The 22613-nt window shown below is 41.1% G+C and overlaps 1 protein-coding gene across 1 annotated transcript; it reads right to left on the bottom strand.

Moving 5' to 3' along the window:
- Nucleotides 1-656: 656 nt before the first annotated feature.
- On the bottom strand, nucleotides 657-20234 carry HPRT1 (hypoxanthine phosphoribosyltransferase 1). The gene is made up of 9 exons (XM_086469674.1): nucleotides 20195-20234; nucleotides 18004-18110; nucleotides 16337-16520; nucleotides 10792-10857; nucleotides 9755-9772; nucleotides 7353-7435; nucleotides 4870-4916; nucleotides 2232-2308; nucleotides 657-1599 (listed from the first exon to the last, which is right to left on the bottom strand). The coding sequence occupies exons 1-9, from the start codon at nucleotides 20219-20221 to the stop codon at nucleotides 1552-1554; spliced, it is 657 nt and encodes a 218-aa protein (XP_086325800.1). The 5' UTR covers nucleotides 20222-20234; the 3' UTR covers nucleotides 657-1551.
- Nucleotides 20235-22613: the final 2379 nt, after the last annotated feature.

Below are 22613 nucleotides of genomic sequence, written 5' to 3'. Positions count from 1 at the left end.
ACCTCCTGCACGTTGTGGTCATTTGATCCACATGACGTTGTGTGTGTTGTTCATATTTTAGGTCTGCTACCAACTACTACAGTTGTAACTGAGCACGCCAGGGACAGACAACAATGCGCAGTCCTTGGAAAAGTACAGAACCATGACTCAAACTTCAAAACCACAGAAAAATCTTTCAAAACAGGCTGGCAAAAGCTTCATTATGTACGAAGCACTGAGCAGCGTTCTATCCGAGCACACAGAGGAAGAATCCACATGCAGAAGGACTGGGTAAGGTAAGGGACCAAAAAGGCCAGCACAAGGACAGGGTGGGAGATGGGCTACCGTGCTTGGAATTAAAGCCCACACAAAGAGGTGTTAATGAAACAAACCCAAATGATTACTTACAAACTAGTTGTGGGTTTTTTCCCCCACGATTATGTTTAACGAACATACAACCTTCCCTCTTCGTTTTTGCCAAAACAGAACAAAGCGCAGCGCTTAATTTTCTCTGAAATCTCGTGTGGTTATAGAATATGCAAGTGTCTCTATATTCTCCCTCAGCACCTTATCATCTCTCTCATAGACAGGATCATGTTAACCAAAAGCGCTACAAAGATAACAAACGTAGCCTGCCTTCGCTGTCAGAAACACTTAAGAAAAATATGACTGAGAAGAAAATTTCAAGAGCACTTTAATATACAGAATGAGTGGCATAGATGTATGTGGCTTATTTTAAAGAGACAGCCTTTATTTAAAGTACTTTGTTTTGAGATCTTATAAAGTAAACATTACCATACTTTTCCACAAATATATTAAAACTGTTTTGAATTTAAAGGCAATTCCACTGACTGATGGATATTTTTAGAGAAAAAAAAAATCTAACAGAAACAGGCAGCTCAACTAAAACTAGATTTTAAACATTCTGTTTTGTCATTCCACCTCCTTTCAATAAAAAAAAAAAAAAAAAGAAAAAAAAGACAACATTTTTCACCCAGACTTCCTTTACAGCAATAAGGCAACTCCAGGAGATCTGAACGAGCTCCTTGGAGATTACAGATACTGTAACTGGCTGCTCCTCATGCTTTATAACACCCAAAGGTGTAACTATCCATTAATCACAACCACATTTGTGCATTAAAATATAAAACTTAAATTACAGATTTTAAAAATATTACTAATAGACTTCCCTATCATAAAATGTTTTACATTTACAGTACTTGAACTATTTCAGTTCTGGGTTGATGAGGTTTAAGCAATTTACCACTGCAAGAGTTAGACTCTGGAGCTCACAAACAGCACAACCCAACCAGGGGCAGCAATAGTCGGTAGAGTCATAGTGCAAATCAAAATAAGGAGTGCAGAACTGCACTAGTTGCTTACATTTCTAAAATATAAATGAACAAGACGAGCTCTGACATTGTACATGCAATAAATTATAGTAAGCATAGGACAACGGGGCTGGGGCATTCTACAATTTCAGCTGGTGTACCAGAGTTGAAGCCTGTGAAAGATAGGACTCAGTAAACAAAACATTTCAAAGCTCTGTGTCGTAGCACTCGAACCATGCTTTCATGCTTTGTACTTCTGCTTCCCCGTCTCGCTGATCACACAGATATGCTGAAACAAAATAAAATTAAAAGCTCCTGTTAGAAAAGTAATGTAAGAGACCAGTGTTTTACACCCGTATTCAGTAACGTGCTTCTGAAGAAAGGAAAAGCATGCCGTACACGTTTCAGTACGAAAGAACCTTGTGATACTGTTTATGCAGAGCAACTTAAGCCTTTTTTTGTCTAACATTCTCAACGTTGCCTTCTCTCTCCTCCCCCTAACTGTCCCACCCAATGTCTGTGGGGTCTGGTGAGACCCAGAGGAAGAATTAATGACTTAGAATAACAAGCGAACCCCTCTTAACTTCCAAGGTCCCTCTTCTCTAACTCTTCCATAACTAAGCAAATGCACTTCTCTGTTGTAGGCACCTGGTAAGGTACAAAACTTCACACAAACGTCACATTATTCCAAAGTTGACAGGAGATGCGTAGCCTCCATCCTGCAGGCAGCAAAATAAATTTTGGTTTCGTAAGAGCTCCAAAACGCTGTCCTGCTGCTCTAGGGTTTGCTCCCATTGTTGCATCACCAATGGAACAGCTTTGCCACGATTTACAGAGAAGTGACAGTGATGTGAGGAGACTTCCCTTCCTTCCTCCTCCCTAGTTTTAAACGGACAAAAACATACGGGAAAAATTACTTACGTTCAAATCTCTAAAGTATTCATTGTAATCTAGGGCGTATCCCACAACAAATTTGTCTGGCACTTCAAATCCAACAACTGAAAAAGACCGTAAGTCACCAGCACGTTAGAAAAGAACTTCCTAGAGTTCACTAGATGTTTTTACAGAGGCAATCTGGAATTTTACAGATATGTAAGCATCCTAACTCATTTTATTTCACCCACTCAAGTACCCTCAGATTAATACTTAAGCTATTTTAAAATTTTAACTTACTTTGTTGATTTAATTTATCAACTAAAGCAAAATTAAAGAGATGTATTTATTGGTTCTCATGCAGCAGCATGATGCTAGCATGCAGTCTGTAAGAAATGAACAGACTGCAATCTACAGACAGGTTATTACTATCAGAATGTAAAATTCCTTGAACATTTCCTGCAGCTTTGTGAATACAAACAAAAAGAGCCAATACTTCCCAGCACTTCCTAGATGCTTGAGAGCAAGGGGAGAAGCAGTGGAACTGGTGAGCACAGCACAAGTCACCCTCACAGTATCATTCAAAAGGCAGCACCTCTGGCAGCTGGACCTGCGCCTCGGGTAGGGCTGCAGGAAGGGCAGCTTTTCATGCCACCAATGACACCACCATTTACATACAGCACCTTCTGGTTTGTGTTTGACAAGACAGAACTTTAGCACAGGCAGCTGATTCTTTCTTGTAGCAGATAAGGAGGATGTGAAGACTGTCAGAAAGGGGCCTCTGCCTATAGCTACCCAGAGTGCTGAGTTTTCCAGATTAGTTTTTGCCACTGACTGGAGTTGACGTCTGGACCCAACATTCTGGTTTCCATATCCCATAATTTGAATTTCCCTTCCTCTTTTCTGTCACACTTCGAACACCCTACCCTTCTTGTACTCATATTCTGCCTTACTGTTTTGCATAATGCAAAGGCACAATGAGTAGGCAGGTTCGGTCATCAGCTCCTTCAAAACTATGGATCTGCAAGTCCAATGGGACTTTCTGTGAAGGGCTGGGAGAGTGAGCACAGAATAATGTGAATATCAGAACCACAGTTATTGCAGGGAAACCAGTCCTTCACCTCTGAGTAACTGCCTAGATGGGACTCCTTTCTTGTGACTTGCAGGCAATGACCCAATATGTAGGAATACATTACGACTGCTGAAGCACGTCTTAGGTGCTATTCCATGGCAGAGAGACTAGTGAAGAGCAAGGAGCAGCTCTGATCTTTATGGAGTCACTTGAAGGTTTCAGAAACCAGTGGGATTTTTTTGGTGTGTGTTTGGTTGTTTTTCTTCCTCCCAGAGAAGCTGCCTAAAAAGAGGACATCAGCTATTCCACAAATTGTCTATAAACAGCTCTAGCAGGACAGTTCATGGATGGTCAGGCAGCATCAGTCCAACCTGTCCCCACACACTATAAAATGGCCAAATAATATTCAATTATACAAAATAACAAAATTTCCAAATGTCTTTCTCCCCTCATGCTAAAACGAAAGACTCCTGAGCACAGGAAAGCTGCACAGTTTTTCTCTCCCTGGCTACAGTGAGGGTCTGTAAGGAAAACAGGGACATAAATTGTACAATCCAAAGGAAAGGGGGTGTGCACTTTTGGAAAAATCAAGGTGATGTTTCACGTCTACTTGGCCTCACAACACAGGGATAAAATGGAGGCCCAGCCATTACTGCCTTGTTGTCTCTTCTTTCAGAGCTCACATGTCCTGCACTGAACAGGTTGCCTCTGTGGACAGATGGCAAAACATGTCACCTCCTGCAAGATGCTCAAAAGGCAGACCATTAACCCAGCTAAGCCTCTAATAAGATCTCAGGAATGAGGGGCATCCTGGACTGCAGGGAACACCTCAATTAAGCTTTAAGGCACTGAAAAAACTTCAGTTCCAGAATACAGTACAACCTTGGAAAGGAGGAAGAGGATGTGATTCTGCTGCTAAATTCACTCCACTGCCACAGTGAAAGTACGTGGTCTAGATTAACACGAATTTAGCCTCTGGAACAGGGCTGAAACACATAGCCCTTCCAAGGCAGGAGGAGCTGCCACTCCGGTACCACTGCCTGCTGTGGATGCTACTCCTTTCTTTATGGTCTTGGGACAGAGAGGAGAAGACAAGAAGAATAACTGAGATGTTGAGACATAACCGGTTTTGTGTCAATTCAGGATTCTTATCACTGTAAGCTTTTATCAGACCTGCTACCCCATGTTGTCCTGCTACCCCGTGTGGTCCTCCTACATTCCTAGGGACATCCAAATGGTATGAGGTGGCTAGGTTTGGGTACCCCAATCACTCCCAAAAATGTCAAAGGTGAATCCAGCAGATTCTGCTGACCAAAGCATTTGACTACATGCAAGCTGGGAGAATTTCCATAGGCGTAACCTGGACCAAAATATCAAAGTTTGCTTTTCATATAGCAAAATGTTACAAAGTTAAGAAAAAAAAAGGATCAGACCAAATCCAGATTACCTCTGCCAAAATGCATCCCAAATATTTAAATGCCCTAAATAAGAGCAAAATCTATCAGGAATCATTAGTGAAAACTTATTTGGAACCGCCTTGGACATTGACCAAAGGGTACACAACACAGTGACACACTTTTAAAAATTAGTAACAGTTGTCAAAAAGTCACTTACAGTCTGGCCGATATCCCACACTTCGAGGCGTTCTTTTTACCAACAAACTGTCAAATAAAACCAATGTAAAACTGAAACATGGAAAAGCACTGGGTACAAATATATGAGACTGCTTTGATGACAGACAAGCTGAATTTGGCCTAAACGTGCATAACTGAAAGCATAACTACACATATTTTAAACTATTCTTTTATTTGTAGGTGCAGTTGCAGTTGATCATACCGACAAAACCAAAACTTCCTAGAATCACAAATCGTTCCCAGCCTAAAGTATAATGAACAGGTCTACGAGAAAGAGGCTAGGAGATACTGATCTGGATGGATCAGTGAAAAGTGACTTAATGGGGTTTTATGTGTTTATGTGTGTTAGGAACTTCAAGCACAATTTAGCTTACAGGTAAAGACATGACAACTTGGGATCTGGCCAGACCAACTGAGCTTTTTGCAAAAGCATTAGTATTATGAAGCAAAAGTTCAGCTGCTTAAATGCAACTGCAATTGCACTTGTGCAACACATCCTCAACCGTTTTTCACTGGCAGTACTAATGACTAATGAACATAAAGAAAATGTAACGGGTTCTGATGATCAGATGACAGAAACCAGCTCCACTTTTCCAGAATTAATAGTCAGAGGCATAAAAAGCATGGAGATATAGAGTTGGAGGTATTGTAGTAGAAAGAAATGCCCTGCTAGTTTAATTTCATTCACTTATTATTCAGTGGAGCACTTCTACCTCTTAGAACCCAACCCCACAGGCCTGGCATTTGTCTGTCTGAGACACAGAGACTTTGGAAGAAAAAAAAAAAAGAAAAGGTGGTTGATGGCTGAATGTAAAGGTGGAAGTCAGCTTAACTCTATACATTAAGCACAGACCTCCTGCCCTCCTGGACCACGCCTGAAGGTAGGGCTGTATTTGTCAGTCACAGTCTCAATTTTAGACAGCTTCTGAAACTTCTAGTTGTGAGACTTAGTTTTTGAGAATTGGTGTAGGATTTGACAAAAGAAACCCCAAAATCACATTAGCATTAATTCACATCTCCCTGCTACAGCTGCTTAATTGTCAGAGAGAAAGAAAATAAAAAAATAAAACAGAAAAAAAGAAGAGACGATAAGAAAGAGAGGCAAGTGAAGTAACTAAGAACATTACAGAACATTACACTTAAGACTATCTAGAATGATCACATTTACCTGCTTGGGTCTTTGGCAGACCTAAATTACTGCAACAGGTTTAAACAATAGGAAATTGGACTTTACTCATACTATATTATATTCACGATGTACACTGCAGTGTTAGGGCCCTATTCAGCAAAAAATACTTAAAATTTGGCACACTTAATTTGGCCAGGGAGAAATCCTCAACCTCACCTTCAGCAAGCCACCTCCAGATTATCAGCAAGAAGAGCTGTTCTCGTATGTCTAACAACTGCTTTGACATTGTTATGGCAACACAAGTGATTAGATATTACACACAGCTCTGCTTTCTCTCTAATCCCCAACAATCATTATGCTTTTATTGCAAAATACACAACCACAGCAGAAGCGCAAAAGATGCAATTCAAAAAGAAGTAGGAAGAAGGTCAATATCAGTTAATAATATAGTATTATCCTCAACATTCCTTGTTAATTATCAAATGTTTTGAAACTAATTGATTAAAGATGTAACTAAGTAGAAAAGCCTGGAAGAGCATATGGCTGGGTAACTCTCACAGAATGACCTCTAAAGCTCAGCCGCACTATGCACACTACACAACCAACACTGTTAGTGTGCAAACTAATTTAACTCTACAATTAAAGAAGGGAAACTAAGAAAAGGTGTCCATTGCACAGGTACACCACTGCAATATACTGAAGTGGCAGATAGTGTAAGCAGAAACAAATATGTTTGGATAGATACTACATATACCTAAGTGCCTAAGTGACAAGTAATGATTTTTTTTATCCCCTTCTCTACTTCTCTAGTAAGTCTTATTTATGAACTACATTTGTGTTGAAAATACATCTACCGGCTTGAGAAGGTACCTTTTTTTAAGCCCAAAAGATTTAAACTCTTCCATATACTGCTAAACCTAACTTGGACTTCAGTGGTAAAAGCCTACTAATCTTACCATAATATGATAAGGCAAGACACGTACCAGGCACGCACAAGCCATCCCTTTCTGAAGCACTGAAATTCTTATCTTTCCAATAAGATTGGAAAGAACAGTATTTCCACAACCATTAATGAACATACATTCTTGTAACAAGCAGAAGTGCTTTTGAAGTTTAAACAAATACTAAACTCCAGCAGATCACATCATATATGACTCCCACGACTCCTGCAGAAACACTCCCTCCTGCTTCTCTTCCATGGAATTGTATCCTACACAATTGGGGGGCGGGGGGTTGTTTGGTCGGGTTTTTTGTTGTTTTTTGTTTGTTTGTTTTACACTGTGGGCCATTCTTAAGGTGAAATAGAGCACAAATAATTGTCATTAAAAATTTACCTGGCTACTTTCACCATCTTTGGATTGTATTGCTTAAGTAGAGACAGCAACGTTTTCATTGTTTTACCAGTATCGATTATATCCTGAAAATAAAAAACTCATGTAAGAAAGAATATTAAACATGTCAGAGTAGCGTTTTCAAGTTTCTACCACAGAAATTGCTCATCTGCAATAGCATGAAAATATGCCGAGCTACTGTTCATAATCAAATACAGGTGACGTGTAACACCACGTCGTGCTTATGCAACTATGCTCAGTAAAGTGATCACACACATCAACAACCGTTCTTAACTGTTGTGGATAACTACGACTTTGAAAGCAGTTACTGAGCTCTGACCCTCTTGACTCCTTTTTGAGATTTTATGGCTTGTGCTCCTTACAGCTATTAGACAAACAACGTTTAATTCGTATATGATAAGAGTAACATTAGCCTTGCCATTGAGCTCAGTTACAGAGACAGATGTATATGACAAAAAGAAAAGTAAGAAGGGAAAATAGGGAGAACAACCAACTGTTGCAATGAAAGAAAAAAGTAGTGTAATTTACGTTACAGATCCAAGAAATAGCCAAAGAAATTGCACTGGGAATATCTGGGTGCAGTTCTAAAGTCTATACTCAAACACACCAAAATTAATTTTAACACACCATTTTAATCCCATCCACTGCACATACATCAGAAAAAAGAATATATGGCTTACAACTGAAGCATCAGAAATGGACTCCTTATTTGGACTGAAACAATCACACGATCTTTAGAGGGACAGACCTTACCCTGGCCTGAAATCAAGTCCATTTGAAGTGAAGGAGGTAGGTAACACAGAAGCAGCAATGTCCTGGTTTCATCTTATTTTCCCGTGACTCCAAATTAAAATCAAAATTGAACAAAACACTCAGAGCACCCATCAGCAATACTGTCTTTAACATTTAATGCTTTTAATCATGGTTATAAACTCAAGAAAAGTTAAAGACATACTGATAAAAATTAGATTAAAATAAAAGTTGCTGAATAAACAAAAGTAGCGACTTCCACACCCTAAAATAAAACTAGAACCTATTACTGGTTTTGTATTGTGTGATTACCTGTTTATTGGAGGTGAATCTCCATTTTGTTCAGACTTTTTTGCACATTAAAAGGGATGTATAGAAAAGCCTAGTGCTCTGGTGCACAAGATATTAAACCTACAATAAATGTGCATTTTTATTGTTTGACAGTTAAAACTGCGATCAGTAAAAGGGTTCATATTTGACAGCGTATAAGACAAGTCACTGGATAGATGATTCACTGCACAAATGAGAAACTAACCTAGTTAGCATTCTGGGACTTTAAAATACATTCATCTGAAATGGAGCAGACACATAATTAAACGCATCTGCCTATCTGAAGCAAAATACACTTCAAAGGACACCACTGGTCACACAGATGACTGCTGTATACATACTATTTTGGTAGGAGTTTTGGAACAGAATGTGCTTCCTGTGGAATAATATAATCTTCTCAAATAAAAAAAAAAATCCCATACATAAAAAACACATTTTATGAGAGGAAACATCCTTCCCTTTGGCTGCTGAATCAGTTGCCATAGCTGTTTCTTTGCTGACAAACACGCCATTTCCATTATTTGGAGCCTTAAGACATCATTAGATCACAAGTCCATTTCTCCTATCTACTGCTACTGCTTCCCTATCCTGAAATTGGCAATCTTACTCAAGAACATCCCTTGTGAAAGAAATACTTACTGAACATAAGCAACACTGCCCAGCAAGAAAGATGAAGCAAGAATTAAGCAACAGTGCCTACTAGGAAATCCACCTGAGGTGTCCTGTACCTGCTATCACCCAAAGAACCATGACAAGGCAGAGGAATGAGAATTTAACAACTGTAAAATGCTCATTAAGAATTAGTGTTCTCTATCTCACTAACATATAAACAAATCACACACAGGGACATTTGGCTTAGATCTGTTTTTCACAGATTTTAAGATATTCCTACTAGGAACCTCTTTCTACCCCTGCAGTTTAATTTCCTAGCTTGCTGTTATAAACCCAGAACAATAATATGCTTAATATCAATTTGTTCAGGCTACTTTTTAAAAATAAAAATTAAAAAATAAGAAAATAAAATCAAGACATTTTAGAATTGACAGAATCCCAGAAAACTGAAAGCAAATGCAAACAATTTTACATGGGTAGTCTCCTTGTTAAATTTGGCAGCTGAATGCAATTTGAGAATTCAAAACAGAGATAATTTCAAATTCAGAGCCCGCTTGCAAAATTCAGGCCTGGAATCAGAAGCTGGAAGCCTTGAAACCAGAAACTGTAGGTTTTCTGGCTTAAGAACAACTTCTAATACAACTCTTCTACCAGTCACACATTAGAACTTCAAAGTGAAACATAATACTTACTTCTACGATCAAAACATTCTGGTGGGAAAAGAAAGTAAACAAAAAAAAAAAAAAAAAGAGAAAAAACTATTAATATCTGGAGACTATGCCATTTCTTATATATATTAATCTCTGCAAGTTATTAATTTTCGTTGCAGTTAAATATTTGTACCACCATTTACATATGTTTACACATGTAACAGTGAATTCTATGCAGTTAACATTTCTGATGCTCTAATAACAATTAGCCGGCAATGAGATTCTCCTCAACATCTCATGCTGATTACAAAGTGGTCTTTAAATTATTTAGACTTTGAGAATTCTAGATGTATGCAAAAGAGATCAAAACAGAGTCTACACAATTCGTATTCTTCTAAAGCAAAGAGTGTCATACTGCAGAGACATGAACAAAGTCTGTCGTACCTACCTTTATATTGAACTGTGACATACATGCCTTAAAGACCACCTAAGTGTAAGAAGTGGAAAATAATGTGTTCTGACAGAGCAGGAGGCACTGATGCTTTAACCCCAGTCATCTGCCTCAATAACCTCCATAGAGTCACTGGAGAAAATCAGATTCCCAATTTACACTCTCCCATTTCCTTCTCTCGTCACTGCCTGTAACAGGAACCTCCGTTCCTAACCTGGGCTGCACATTACCCATCTCGACAGTATGAACTCCCATCACTACTTCAGTGAAAGACCAATACAGCAAATAAATAAGGCTGCTGTCTTTCAAACATAGTTTGTAGACAAGAAACCACACAAGATTGTTCTTCTCAGACACTGCAGAAAAACAAATCTCCTAAAACTTCACCAATACTGAAGATGATGAATTGGGGTTTTTTTTGTTAAGTTCAGACTGAACTGACAGCTTTGGTGGGCCTTAGCCACTCTCCTAGTACACAGTGGTGAATATTTAAACGAAAAGCTTCTGTTTTCATTTCTTTTAAACTCTCTAATCCTTGCACACTAAAACAGCAGCCTTAAAACCATGCAGGTATGTGGGTTCTTCAGTTGTTTTGTTTGTTTGTTTTCAAACATACAAAGAGCCATACCTTTCCAGTCAAGGTTGAGAGGTCATCTCCACCAATGACTTTTATATCTCCAGTTGACTGATCGTTCTAAGAAAGAGGAGGGTGATCATTAGCATTACCAAAATTAAAATAGTTTTTTCTTCCAGTAAATATCAAAACTGCGAAGTACATAACCAGTGAATGTCAATGCTTTCAGAAACACAGCACCAACAGCTTCTCTCTATAAACTAAGAAATTACAAGTGATGAAACTCGAAGATGGTATTTCAGATTAAACACATGAGATCTGCATAAATGCAGGCACCATCTCTCATCTGTGACCATTATATACACCTATGTATCTAAAAAGATATGATTTGCTATGCATTCCCTACAGACAAGGAAATAAGATAAAAAGCACTTCAGTCTCCAAGCTGCATGCTGTTACATAGCTGGTAATTTACATTTTAAACTTCAATGCTTTAGAAAGCCTTACTCTTTGAATAAGCCATCATAACAATAATGAGAATAGCAAACAAGGCACAGATTAATATTTAGAAGTATAAGCTACAAAAATAGCCAGAAAACATTATCTTTGCTTAGTTTACAACAAGTACTGGTAACAAATTAAATTACTTCTTATAGTAATTGAACAACAACACAGGTACACCATCACTACGACACAGCATTTTGCTTCAGTAAACCTAAACTTTGATACAAACATAAATGAACCGTTCTGTAAGAAAGTTAAAGACAGCTGCCGGGAACACTTCACAGATCTCTGCAGTTCATTTAAAGTCATTCCACTGACTTTAAACTTTGACAGTGTCTCACAGTTCACATTGCATGCAATATGCTTTCTATTGTACTCCTTGCAGGTGATGACATTATCCTACAATTTAATAATTTCAGCTGGAGGTTAACATTGCTTATCAAACTTTATTCTCTAACTCCTCACCACGTATCCTCCTTTTAGAAAAATGGTATGATTTTGCTGCTGCACCCCGAGGCCAAGCAACTATGCAGACACGCAGCAAAACAGCAGTTCCTTCCCAAAACCCAGAAATGACAGATGCAATAGAGAGGGAACCACAAGGGAACAGAGGGATAGACATGTACAGCTTCCTGGTTTTACAGCCACATGAAGACAGATGTTCGTGCTATATGGATTGTAGGCAAAAACTAAAAGTGTTATCACAAAAAAAGAGAAACAAAATATTTAGAAAGGCTCACAGCATGTACACAATAAATAACACTGGGATGATAGTAAAGAGAAAACGCATTAAAATCCTTCAGACAGTGGTGTCAACAGCCAAGGATAAAGAAGTGCTGACAGCTCTAGGCATGTAAAAGCAGGTGATAAGACTAACAGATACTTTCCTTTTAAGATTCCTATGACATAACATTAAAAAAAAACCCAAATAAATTATTAGAAAAAGTACCTCTTCAGTTTTACTCCATGTGTTTTAAAGAAAACATTAGTTTGAGTCATACCACTCAAATTACACTGAAGTTCCGTGTTTCATTACTATAAGGAACGTTCATTTTTGATAAACAGTCCACTGTTTCCGTGCTTCCATAACACTGCAAACAATAACTAAACTGAACAGCATCAATGTCACTGCGTTGAAAAAGTCCAAAACCAAAGATGTCCAAAACAACTGCTGCTTCATCCAGTAGACATACACACTGCTACTGAATGTCTGAGATACTGGCTAGATCAACCACAAAAATGTGACTCAGTTAAGAACTGTATTCATAAAGCTAAAGGACATTTCCTGTGTTCACCCTATCTTAAAATTACCTTAAATGACAGCTTCTTTAAGCTTTTCCTTGTTCGTGTTACAGGATTCTCTCTTATTTATTTCTACATCAACAGGGATTTCATACTCTTTCCATGGAAGGATATAAAAAAATATCATTCCTTACAAAAAGCCATGGAGAAAGATGTTACAGATATTTGTTCCATTAAAATTATGTGCATAGATGACAGACGCTTACTCCTCGGTATATATGCAAGATCAGTTTCCCAATGATTTGTTTGGCTACAAAGCAACACATTATACTCAAACAAGAACACCACAAAACTGCAGGTTACTGTAAACCTTTGGATTATGCATATTAAAGTATGATGATCAGCAGAGAAAAATCAATCTAACCTACAGAAACTTTCCTGCTCCTTCCCACCAAAACCCACACAAATTGCTACACTTTTTAAGGCAAAACATAAATCTTCATTGGCATATAAACCTTCACTCCTATGTAGGTACCGAGTTCCTGAGCAATTAAAGGATACAAAACAGTTAAAGAATTTCCGACACTGGTTGTAACCAGATTTCCATTGGAAAGAACTTTGTTTAATAATTAAGCAATGTTTTAATTATCTTCAGGAGCATTATTTCTGATTTCAGTACTGGTAAGACTTTAATGCTTTGTGGTTTAACACATAAGAGTTTTACTGTTTAGATCTGTTTTCACTGACTCCCTGTTGTCACTGCTGGAAAACAATAATGCCTTACAAGATCGTAACTCCTGACACTAGTGACTCCAAGATCACCTTTTAAAGAGGCATTTTAAGTTTCTTACAGTATTTGCTATAAGGCTTAGTTAACACAGATCTTTCAGAATACTGCCGTGACTAGCCTAACCAGAGTTTACCATGTACTCCACTGAAAACCCCTATTTTCCCAAGTGACAGTGCAACATATCCATTGTATTTTGGCTGCCCTTCATGACTACATAAGCAACGTCTGCTCATTTCCAAGTTTAAATGCAGGAGACTGGTGAAAAGCCATTCTTCTTCCAGCACAAACAAAATAAACTGTTTGTCAAGAATACCGAGATCTGGGTCTGTTCACAAACGCTATCTTTCAATTTCTTAACAGCTTGCCAGATCATTAAAATTCATCTGTAAGGATTAAGAAAGCTGGAGTTACAAGGAAAGTTTAATCACAGCTTGATCATGTCAGTATTCTTACAGAATTATTTTTGGGTGCAGAACAGTATGAACTTTGCATTGCAGCACAAAAAAAACCCCCATATGCTTGTAAATATTAAATGATCGGTTTGAAACAAGAATAGAACCTCAATTACATCAATTTTAGAACCATTACACAAGTTCAGCTGCTTTGTTTATGCGACCAGGGTATTTTTAACATCTTTTATCCAGTCTGTAAAGGCAGGCAGCATGATCTAGTAATCGCATCCAAAGACAGCGACAAGGGAGCTAGCTCCACTTCCAACTGTCCATTATAGTTTGTGATGATTTTCACATCACTAAATGCAGATCCCTCCATCTAGTAAAGTACAGATAAAAACTACAGAGCAGATTTAGCATTCTAACACTATTAATGACAGAAAACCTAGTCAATCTGTTATATACATGCTCATGTCAGAACAGTTTTATCCAGTCTATTAAGTTATGCAATCTAAAGGACATAAATCTGGATATTAATAACCACCTAACAGAGTCCACAGAAATTAAATGCTCGTAAATACTGTAGTGGAGGCATCAGGTAACAGGAGCTCCTCACTCATCTAGAACAAGAAAATATTTTTTTATAGAATTGGCTGACAAAACCAAAAAAACCCTGAAGCCAACACCTCAAGGAAAACATTCTGCTTAGCTTTCTGTCCAAATTTCTCCGTTTTTCTCTTCATCTACTCATTTTTACCACAAAACCAGCCTTTTAATTTCCATAAAGCTTATTTTGCTCCTCACTCCCCTATTAATATCAAGGCATTGTAGTTCTGGGGAGTAATAAACAAAGGCAGCTGTAGTAAAGAAATGAACCAAAGCATGCCTAACACACCAGTATGAGCAAATAAAACATGCATATAGTAAGGCAGCTTTGCTTGTTAACAGAGGGTTTTTTTCAGGTGTTTCAAACCATTTCTCCAATATTTTTTTCCAAGTCAGAAAGTGGAGAGAATGAAAGAGTATAGTCTTTACACTGCTTTTTAAACAAGCCAAGTAAGTTAGTGGAAGTGTTCCTTGAAGAAAGCAGAAGACACACCATTTCCTCACCAAAAGAAAAAAAAGTGGGAGTCATCATTTGCTATTCTTTAACGTATTATCCTGTAATAGAGATGTTCAGCTTTCTGATGTGGCTTTTACAGGCAGAATATCTGGGCATGTGGTGGCTTAGTGGTTAAGCGGACTGGCAGCAGGAGCCTGAATCTTTCGCAGGGAGCAGAAAGGGTGTCAAACAGCTCTCACCCACTGATTTCAATACAGTGCACAAGCACAGGCAGTGTCTTGTGAGATACAACCAAAGGCTGGCACGAACCTTTCTGCCCAGCCTTGCCTTCTCGTTAAAAAAGCACAGCTAAAGTACTGCCTCCCGTTCAGCAAACGTGAACGTGGTTTCCAGGTAACCCCTGGATGGCCGGCCAGCTGTATGCTCATCCTGCCAACAGACTTGACCAAAGCCCCACACAGTTCTGGGCTTTGCCATGAAACGTTAACAGATCACTCAAGAGCAAACATGAATTTATGAAGTTCTTTGACAGACCAAACTAAGTCTGCAAATAACTCCATCTCTGTTTTCACAGTTCAGTGAAATGAAGGATGAGACTGAGTTTCCAATTTAGTAATCTCTATTTTTTACTACTGGAATAGGCACTTGTCTACAACTGTGACAACTCGCCTATACTGCTGACTTGAATGCAAAGGTGCTGAGACAGAACTAACAGCATAACCTTACAAAACAACTTATTCAAACACTCTAAACTGAAAAAAAAAAAAAGTCATTATTTCCATGCTACAGATGGTCTTATGGAACAATCGTAAATACTACCCTGAAAACACAAGACTAGGCTGTTGGCAAGTCCAGAAGCATACAGCACCAACATACATCTGCTGCTTCCTTTGACCTGCACAACATAACCTCACGCTGCCTTCAATAACTTACACATTCCCTCATGTTACAGAATGTTCAGTTTCTTTATAAAGTTAAATCCTTGTGTTCAGAACGAAAATAAATTATTTTCCGAAAATGTAAACTCAAGGCAACCTATGCCTAATCTTGAAAAGGCAGTGCCATATTCAGTGGCCACTAAGCATAAATCTAGGTTTACGAATCTAGTATTTCCTCAAGGCCAAATACAACTAATCTTGTTCATTGTTTGGTTGAGCCAAACAAAAGATGAGATAGGGAACTCTCCTGTAATTGTTTTCACAGCTTTCAAGTCTTCCTGTCCAATGAACGATGTCTAAGCCACATAAAGATTCCTAGAATTAAATTTTTGCAACCATAGTTGCAGGAGAATCCTCTGTATTATTCCAGAGCCACAGCTTTAGCGATGGGGTAGTGCAGAGAGAGGAAATTGTTTAACAAGTAAAGGGCAGGGAAAGAGTCTTTCTGCTGTACCTAAGGATTTTACCAGGCTGCGGAGATTATCAAGATCTAAAAGAAAACAGATTATATAATAAGGTAGAGAAAGAGTAAATTAGCTTGTGACTCTTAATTCCCTTAATTATTTAATATTAGCACATTCTGGCAGCAACAATATTAAACTACCTCTGTTAACAATTTGAAGTTAGTCCAATTTAAACAAAAATTGCACAGTACTGCAGAGATACTTACACAATAACTCTTCAACCTAATGAAGTCGACGGTCATGGGGATTGATTTGTCACTGTTTCTGTTCAGAGCTTTGATGTAGTCTAATAAATCAGCAAAAAATTTATAGCCACCCTTGAGTACACAGAGTGCTACAATGTGGTGTCCTCCCATGCCCTTCATAATTTCTCGTGCCAGTCTCTCCGTCCTACATAAAACCAAGAAAGAGTTAGCTGCCACAACACATTTCATTTGCTTACTACAGCAGCAGCATTTTATACTGCCAACAGTAGCAAACACATGCACTGAACTTGGAAACACACTTTGCTCAGAAATATTTGCCTACCACTTCAGTCACTTTTACATGTTACTGGTCAACAAAGTTTTGCTTTTCAAGGTTAATCTAACAGCAGCACTGCCAAATGCCTTTGTTGTCATACGTCACACTCAGCCAAAACAAATCTTAACACCTGAAGCTGTTTCACTGTCAGATATGCGACATGAAGGTGTGTTTTCTCCTTCCAAAGGCAGGTTCAGCTGCCATGCAAAGAGTAACATTAGCAAACGCAATCAAAAGGGCAGTAGCCCTCGCTAACTGAGGAGCAAGAAAATTCTCAAATTGTAAACTAAAGAGTTTATGTTTATTTGCCAAACTAGAATGCCAGAAATTTGTCCTAACAGCAAAATACAATACCAATGAAGCCGAGCAAGAGAACACTGCACCGTTTTTCTGCAATCATTGTTTCTAAATGTGTCTTGTAATTTATTTTAGAAACCATGATATGTATTTGTGTGCCAGCTGACAGCAGATTTCTCAGAAAAAGCCAACCATTATAAACTTTACATCAATTACCTAACATGTCCTCTGTCCATTTTTTTCCTCAATACGGACTGCCAGTGCAAAGTTTTTACAATATTTTAAAAAAATACATTTATAGGAATGTTTAGTATATCTTATCAAACAGGACCATGCAAAATCTAGATGCATTTCTGTTCACAAGATCTCCAGGAAGATCCACCCAGCATCACTCTTAAGTGGTTGTGTCTCCAACAAGAGCTACACTGAATTTGTTGTTCATTCTCTTGATGGAAATTAGCAACTATAAAACACAAAAGTGTCTTATAGGCTTATGCACCCATTTCTGCTCACATGAGAGAAAACTTCACAGCACATCATAGATTTCAGCAATCCCAGAAGTGACAGAGTGATATTTGCAGAGGCTAATGTCTTTCCCAGAAAGTAGGAGAAAGTTGGATACTACTTATCTACCACACAAACATGAGAAAGTCTAAGATGATGTGATTAATAATTTACTTTTATTAATATCCTAAGGAAATTCAAGAGACTATAGTTGTTTTCTGACTGAACTGGCACAACAAATTATGTCTTCTAATTAGGTCTTAAGAAGGTAAAACATCACAGAAATGCTGGAAGAAAAGTCATAGATTGCTATGTACCATACAAATTCACCTGAAAATTATGATAAATTTCCAAACAATAGCCTAACTGCAAATGTATAAACTCTTAGCATCTGAACAAGAAAGAGTTAATTAGCACTTGTACTTCTTAGTCTCTAATTAAATGTAATCTATTTAGACAGTCACCAGGCAGCAAAACTATCACTGGAAGGTTGTTTATTCCAGCACCATGGAATCAGCCAGAGCAGTGTACTGTCTGAAGTCAAACCAACCTGTCCATGATGAGCCCATGAGGAATATAGACTTTTTCCAAATCATCTGCATAATGTTTAGGTATGCAGAACAAGTCCAGGTCATAACCTTGTTCATCATCGCCAATCTGAAAAGGAAACAAGGTAAGATTTCTACAAAGCCTTATAGAAAGTCTGTGGTGAGAAACTGCAAGTCCTTTGCTTTATTCAGTAAGCTATCAAACCCATTACACTCATCGGGACCACCTTACTTTCCCTCTCTATAAAAACATTAGTGCACCGAACATAGCATAAAGTGTAATCTAACAGAACCCACAGTTCACAAGAGTCGCTTGAAATGCCACATGAGCTGTTGTGCTATACAATGTGGGGAAGAAACTAAGTCCTAACAACATCCTCCTACATCGGAGAGCAGGAAAGCGAAGCTAACACACATCAATGAATCTCTTTACTCCATCAAAAAAATAATCAAGGAGCTTTTTAACGCCTTTGATTTTCCTAGTGTAATGCAAAACCTGCATTTGCAATCAAGCAAGCAGAGGGACATGGACATCTTCCAACTCTGCACAACACCAAATCACAACAAAACACACGAGCCAGTTTTCAGGACACGACAAGACAGGTACAGGAGCATGACAAGTTATGCTGCTGGGAAGCAGGCCTTCTCAGACCACCATCTGCAAACCGCGAAGGTTCAAGATCTTTGAGAATCTGAAATGAAAGCCCTACTTCTGCAACCTGTTCCGCACAGGCAAATTCACTCTATGGAACTGCCTGCAATATTAGCAAGTGTACATTAATTAGGACAAGGGATTAGCATAGGTATATAATTATACCAAACACTGCTGAGGTTCAGGACACAACGCTGCAGCAGCATCAAAAGCAGCCTTCCCTGAACCTTAACCCTGCTACAATTCAAAAATAACTGTGTTTTTTAATTACTTCACTCTCTGGTTATGCAGCTGAATGCTATTACATGTAAAATGAAGTTACGGATTTCAGAGGGAAAATGAAAGGTTATCACTGACAGTTCACCAGGGCAGGCATTTTAAGTATCCATTTTGGTTACCACTTGCCCTTGCAGGACCAATCTTATTTCGGTGCCCAAGGAAGCACTTACCTGACCTGTGATCAGCCAACTGTTTACATGGCTTTCTGTTGTGTAACCCCTAATGAGTATTTCAACCTCCCATCCAAAACAGACCCTGTATGAGCTACCCACACACCCAGCTCAGGCATCGAGGGTCCCTGCAATCCAGAGCAGGCCGTTATTTTAAGGAATAAGACAGGTCCCTCCAAAAACACATGGTACTTTCCTGTGGTTCAGACCCATCATTGTATCTAGCATGTCTGCTAAACCTTCCTTTCTGCATTTGGTAGGGAATGGACCCTTCCTACGGATTTTATGAGGTTTGTTATTGTCTGCAGGGATTTACAGTCGCAACCTTACGGCCAGCACAGCTCTCAGCCGTCGGACACCACATGTATCATGAGCACCCGTGCCGGTGCCTGGCTTCAAAAAAATAATAAAAATGAATACGTAAGAGCCTTAGCAGATACGGCCACGATGCAAAAAAAACATCTCCCGAATGCTCTTCCTCCAAAAATACATCCTAACTTAAACATTTAGGCGGCTTACAGCGCACTCCGGCTCTCCCTAACAGACCGGTGCGTCCCCAGCACGCTACAAAAAGCAACAGGAATAGGAAGTTGTGCCGCGCCGAGCTCGTATCTGCTGGGAAGTTGTTTCACCTTCATTTCTGAGGCGGCAACCCCGGCTCTCCTCGCCGTCCTCCGGCTTTAAATCCTCCCGAAACGCCACCCGTGACCGCGAACCCACACCCGCGCTGTCCGGCTGCAGGAAGGGGCAACTGGCCCGGGCACCGCTCGGGGGACGAGAAAGCGCCTCGGCCGAGGGCAGGGGAGGGAGCCCCGGGCCCGGGAGGCCGGGGCTCCCCTCAAGGTGACTCCGCGGGGCGGCGGCTCCCGCCGCTGAGGGATGCCCCCCACCCCGTCCCGCTCCCTCACAGAGCACCAGATTTGTGGGGGCAGGCGGGACACCCCCCACACCCCCCCCCCCCCCCCCTCAGCTGGTGGTGGCGAGGCGGGAAGACAAGCCCTCAGCCGCCCGACAGCCCCCGGCCCGGTGCGGCGGCAGCGGGCAGTCTTCCCCGCGGCGGGAGGCCGCGGCGGCGCCAGGGGCCGCACTCACCACGATGCAGGGGCTGGGGGTCTCCATGGAGCGGGGCGGCCCGCCGGCGGCGGCTGCGGGCGGCGAGGAGGAGCACCAGCAACAGCAGCAGTGGCGGCGGCAGCGGGCGGCGAGGAGCGGGGAGGCGCCGCGCCCCGCAGCGGACCCGGCGCCGCCTCCGCGCTCCCCGCCTTCAACATGGCCGCGGCGCCGCCGCCCTCTCCGGCGGCCTGCGCCAGCCGCGGTCGGGGCCCGGCGCGGGGGTTGGGGATGGGGAGAGGGAATGGGGTCGGGATGGGGCAGCCCCGCCGCCAGCCGCCCTCCCGGAGGCGCGGAGAGACGCCCTCAGCGCCGGGGGCACCGCTGCCCCGGAGATACGGCGGGGGCCCTCTCTCCCGGCCGGGGCCATGCCCACGCCATCGCGGTTGCCCTTTCCTCGCAGGGGCGCAGCTGTCCCCCATCCCCATCCCTGGGCCTGGGCCTTCAGCGTTGGTCTTCCTCTCCCCACCACGATGTGCGGATGTCCCCCTGTCCCTTCATGTCTCCCTGGGAGGATCACTTATCCCCAGGGGGGAACAGGGTGTGTAATGGCTGTCCTTCCAAAACCAAGGAAGGGGGATGCTCTTCCCTCAGGTGTTCACGTCCTTGGAGGGGCTGCACAGATGGACCCCTTATGCACAGCGAGGACACTCCTTTCCTACCGGGTGTTGCCCAGGCTCCTCTCCATCACCCAGGAAGGCCTCTCCTCCACCACAGCTTTGTGCACCTTGCATGAAAAGGGACTGTCTGCATCACTGCGGCCGTCCTGCAAATCACTGGATTTGCTGGAGCCTCGTTCTCCCCAAGCATATGAAATCCAGCCCCCCAGCACAAATCCAGCCCCCCCAGCACGGGCAGCTGAGGGCATGGGGAAAACGCCCCTAAACACCCATCAGACAGGCACACGTGGGTACTGGGGTGTTGGGGCACCCCAGGACTTGGGGCAGGGCAGGGTCACCTGCCGTGACCTTGACATGCTAACGATGCTGGCAGCTTTGTGTCATGACAGTTGTGATAACCAAATCTCACGCTTCAGTGCTCCAGCTGATCGATCAGGTCCCTGGGTACGTAACTGAACATACTGTGGGGTTCTTCTCCGCTTTCCTTTGCAGCATTAGTATGGTCACAGCTAGCAACTCACTCGCTCTGATATGGTGCAGGGAACCCTTCGCAGATGCTGCTCCACATCTGACAAAGCAGGGAACTGATTTTAAACTACGCCTTAGTTGGTAATAACTGTGCCTTTTCACTAGGCAGAGAAAGTGACAGGTGCTTCTTTCTCACGCACACATGAAAAGGGATCCCCTGCACCCCTGTCACCTCCCTGCATCGGGTGAATAGAAGATGCACTTTCCATTTGGTGTAAGATGAGGCTGAACTGTGCCTCCAGGTGCTGTCCATATCTTTAAAGTCTGAAGGAAAAATTTGATCTTGAGGTAGAATAATAAGAAAGCACAGAAAGGCCTGGACAGCTCCAGCAGTGTCAAATGGAAAAAAAACCCAAACAGTGTCAACTTTTCCTGTAGGTCTGGAGTTGAGGACAATAAAACAGTGCAAATGGAAATTCATGGTTCCTTATATTCAACAATTACCTATCAGCTGAAGACTTTCCCCTTCTTTCTCTAAGGGGTGGAGACCAAGTTTTATTTTACACTCCATAAATACTTGGTGTCAAGAAAAGGATAATGATTCTTAAAAAATAACTTTATTCATAAAAAGCTATAGCAATCATCTCCTGATATATACCTAGCATTTTCAGTGTCGGCTCAGAAAACACGGTGAAATAAATTTAAGCGTTCCTTTGTATGAAACAACCAATTTAAGCAAATTTTAACTAAGCAAATATGCACGATCCCTAGCAAATGCGGTATTGTTGCAGTTAGGTCTTCAGCTACATTTTGGGCGGGTTAACTCTGGAGTGGGAGGAAGAAGCCTTTATCAAATTGCCTGGAGCAGCAGAATGAAATACGCCCTGCAGCTAACTAATATCAGGAACATGTCATAGCTGGCCTGTTTCCAGAATGCTGGGAAGAACAGCAGCTGCCCTGTCAAGTTCAGGGAGAGCCTGACATTATTGGGCAGCGGGCAGTATCTGTTGAGAGACTATGCAACCACAGAAGTGTTTTGGTATCTGGTTCTATTTTAGTTGCTGAAGACGTTTCTCATTAATGACTGTTATCAATGTCTGCCATTAAAAGTAGCATCCAATGGCACCTTTCTGATCGCACGCGAAAGTTGTTGGCTTGACTCCTGTGCAATTTCTCCCCAGCAGACAAAAGCATTAGTCCTGTTTCACCCTTCTGGGTGAGCAATTTCTTTGTTCCTCCTGCCAACCAGCACATTCCTAGGTCCAAAGCATTCCTGGTCCCGCTGGCACCCCGTTATGGAGGGAAGAACAGAT

The sequence above is a fragment of the Leptosomus discolor genome, chromosome 9 (assembly GCF_034619465.1).
Source record: "Leptosomus discolor isolate bLepDis1 chromosome 9, bLepDis1.hap2, whole genome shotgun sequence".
In the NCBI taxonomy this organism is placed as follows: domain Eukaryota; kingdom Metazoa; phylum Chordata; class Aves; order Leptosomiformes; family Leptosomidae; genus Leptosomus; species Leptosomus discolor.
This window is presented reverse-complemented; position numbering and strand designations above follow the sequence as displayed.

What these genes read in the sequence shown, in the direction of transcription:
- HPRT1 (XM_086469674.1), bottom strand. Translation starts at nt 20,221, where the DNA reads ATGGAGACCCCCAGCCCCTGCATCGTG. An exon ending in CATGGGCTCATCATGGACAG is followed by an intron (nt 16,521 to 18,003) that starts GTTGGTTTGACT and finishes GGTTTTATGTAG; the next exon opens with GACGGAGAGACTGGCACGAG. An exon ending in TTAGGTTGAAGAGTTATTGT is followed by an intron (nt 10,858 to 16,336) that starts GTAAGTATCTCT and finishes CCTCTTTCTTAG; the next exon opens with AACGATCAGTCAACTGGAGA.